Source organism: Otolemur garnettii, unplaced genomic scaffold (assembly GCF_000181295.1).
Source record: "Otolemur garnettii isolate 467f Iridium unplaced genomic scaffold, OtoGar3 scaffold00065, whole genome shotgun sequence".
In the NCBI taxonomy this organism is placed as follows: domain Eukaryota; kingdom Metazoa; phylum Chordata; class Mammalia; order Primates; family Galagidae; genus Otolemur; species Otolemur garnettii.
In genome coordinates this window covers 5,038,253-5,039,984 of record NW_003852460.1, presented here as the reverse complement: position 1 = coordinate 5,039,984, position 1,732 = coordinate 5,038,253, and the positions used below count along the sequence as shown (strand labels likewise).

General features: G+C 52.0%; 1 protein-coding gene across 1 annotated transcript in view; it reads right to left on the bottom strand.

The window, feature by feature from the left end:
* STS (steroid sulfatase) overlaps positions 1 to 1,732 on the bottom strand; it is a 103,422-nt gene that overhangs the window by 76,230 nt on the left and 25,460 nt on the right. The window contains exon 5 of the mRNA XM_012807170.2: positions 964 to 1,387. Within this exon, the coding sequence (XP_012662624.1) occupies positions 964 to 1,387 (424 nt within the window). The remainder of the gene's footprint in view (positions 1 to 963; positions 1,388 to 1,732) is intronic.

The following is a 1,732-nucleotide window of genomic DNA, read 5'->3' as shown; positions in this document are numbered from 1 at the left end:
GTTTAAGTTGCCATAAAGACCCAAGGTCTGATGTTCAGAAGATATTTTTGTTTTTCTTTAAAGTACTCTCCTCTAAAATTACAAATGGAACAAAACAGTTTTACTGGTTTAGTTATGCTTGTTTTGAATAGCAAGGGTTCCTTGCTATATAGATATAGCCTTTGTAGAGTCCCCAGGTTACAAACATATGACTAATGTACAAGTTGCACTTAAGACTAGAGGCTATTACAGGTAATAGGTAAATATATCTGTTGTAACTTACATACAAATTCAGCTTACAAACAAACCTATAGAAGCTACATTGTTACTGATGCAGGGACAGCCTGTATTACCCCATTTCACTGTCATGGTGTACACTGTAACACAGAGAAACACAGTAAGTATCTGTATCACTCAGGGAGTCTGTTCCTCTGTTCACAGGCATTCCATTTGCTGACTGCAACCCCTAAAACTATGAACTCTGAGGAACCCAACAGACCCAAAAGAGATCATTCGCTTCACCTGGTTTTCTCATGGAGTTTTGGTTTGGTTGTTTTCTATTGTTTTTTGAGGTATTTTTTGCTCGGAGATTGTCCCAAAATATTTCTCATGTTCCAATGCCATTTATATCACCAGGCCAACTTCTAGCCTAGATGTCTACCATTATCTTTCCTCCCTTGCGTGCCACATGTGAAGATTTTTATAAAGACCATGGGGCTCTGTGATACCTCCTCCATCACCAGCCTCCCTAGCGCAGCAATTCTGAGGACAGCTCACTACCTGTGACTTTTCCAAGGCCATCAGGTTGGATGTGACAGGTGCCATGTGCCTTCCCACACCCCTCCTCGGGCGCCTGCCTACCTTAATCTGTTCAGGATGTAAGGGACAATGTGGTGGGCATCCCCCGGCCACGTGCTCCACCTGCAGTGGACAGATTGGCACACGCTCCCTCCTTGGGGCCTCTGAAGAGAAGGCGAGACCCACCTCTGAATGAAGCGGGTCGCCTCCGCCGTCAGCCTCTGGGTGAGGTTGTCGTACAGCATGGGCTGCTGGACGATCTCGTAGTCCCGCATCAGGAAGCAGTTCAGGGGCCGGAAGTAATGAAGGAAGCAGAGGAAGAGGCTGAGGATGGTGGCCGCCAGGAAGAGGAGGCAGAAGAAGATGCTGTGGGGCACGTGCAGCAGCCCCAGGAAGTTGAGCATGGCCAGGGTGAGGATGGTGACCCCGATGATCTGCAGCGGGATGAACACGGTCATGCGGAACACCATGGTGAACACCGAGCCTTGCCCGGGTTTGCAGTCGCGCAGGTTGGTCCCCGTGACGCCATAAAAGTAATCGAAGCCGTGACGGATCGGGTGGTGACAAAAGTCCGTCTTGTTGTGACAGTTCAACCCCAGGTGCCACTTCCCTGAGGAGATAAACAGGTGGATGATGCCCATAAACTACACCTCAATTCCAACAGCCTCTGATGCCCCCATGAAGAGAAGCAGCCTCCTCTGCCCGTCCCGCAGGCCCTGTGGGTTCCCACTGCCTGACTGAGGCTAACACAGCGGCCGGGTCTCCCCTCCTGACTGCGCACGCTGACGCCAGGGCTAAGTTCCGAACTCCTGACTGCGCGCGCTGACGCAGCACCGGCCTCTGGCCTCCTGACTGCCCCGCGCTGACGCCGGGGCTAAGTTCCGAACTCCTGACTGCGCGCGCTGACGCAGCACCGGCCTCTGGCCTCCTGACTGCCCCGCGCTGACGCCGGGGC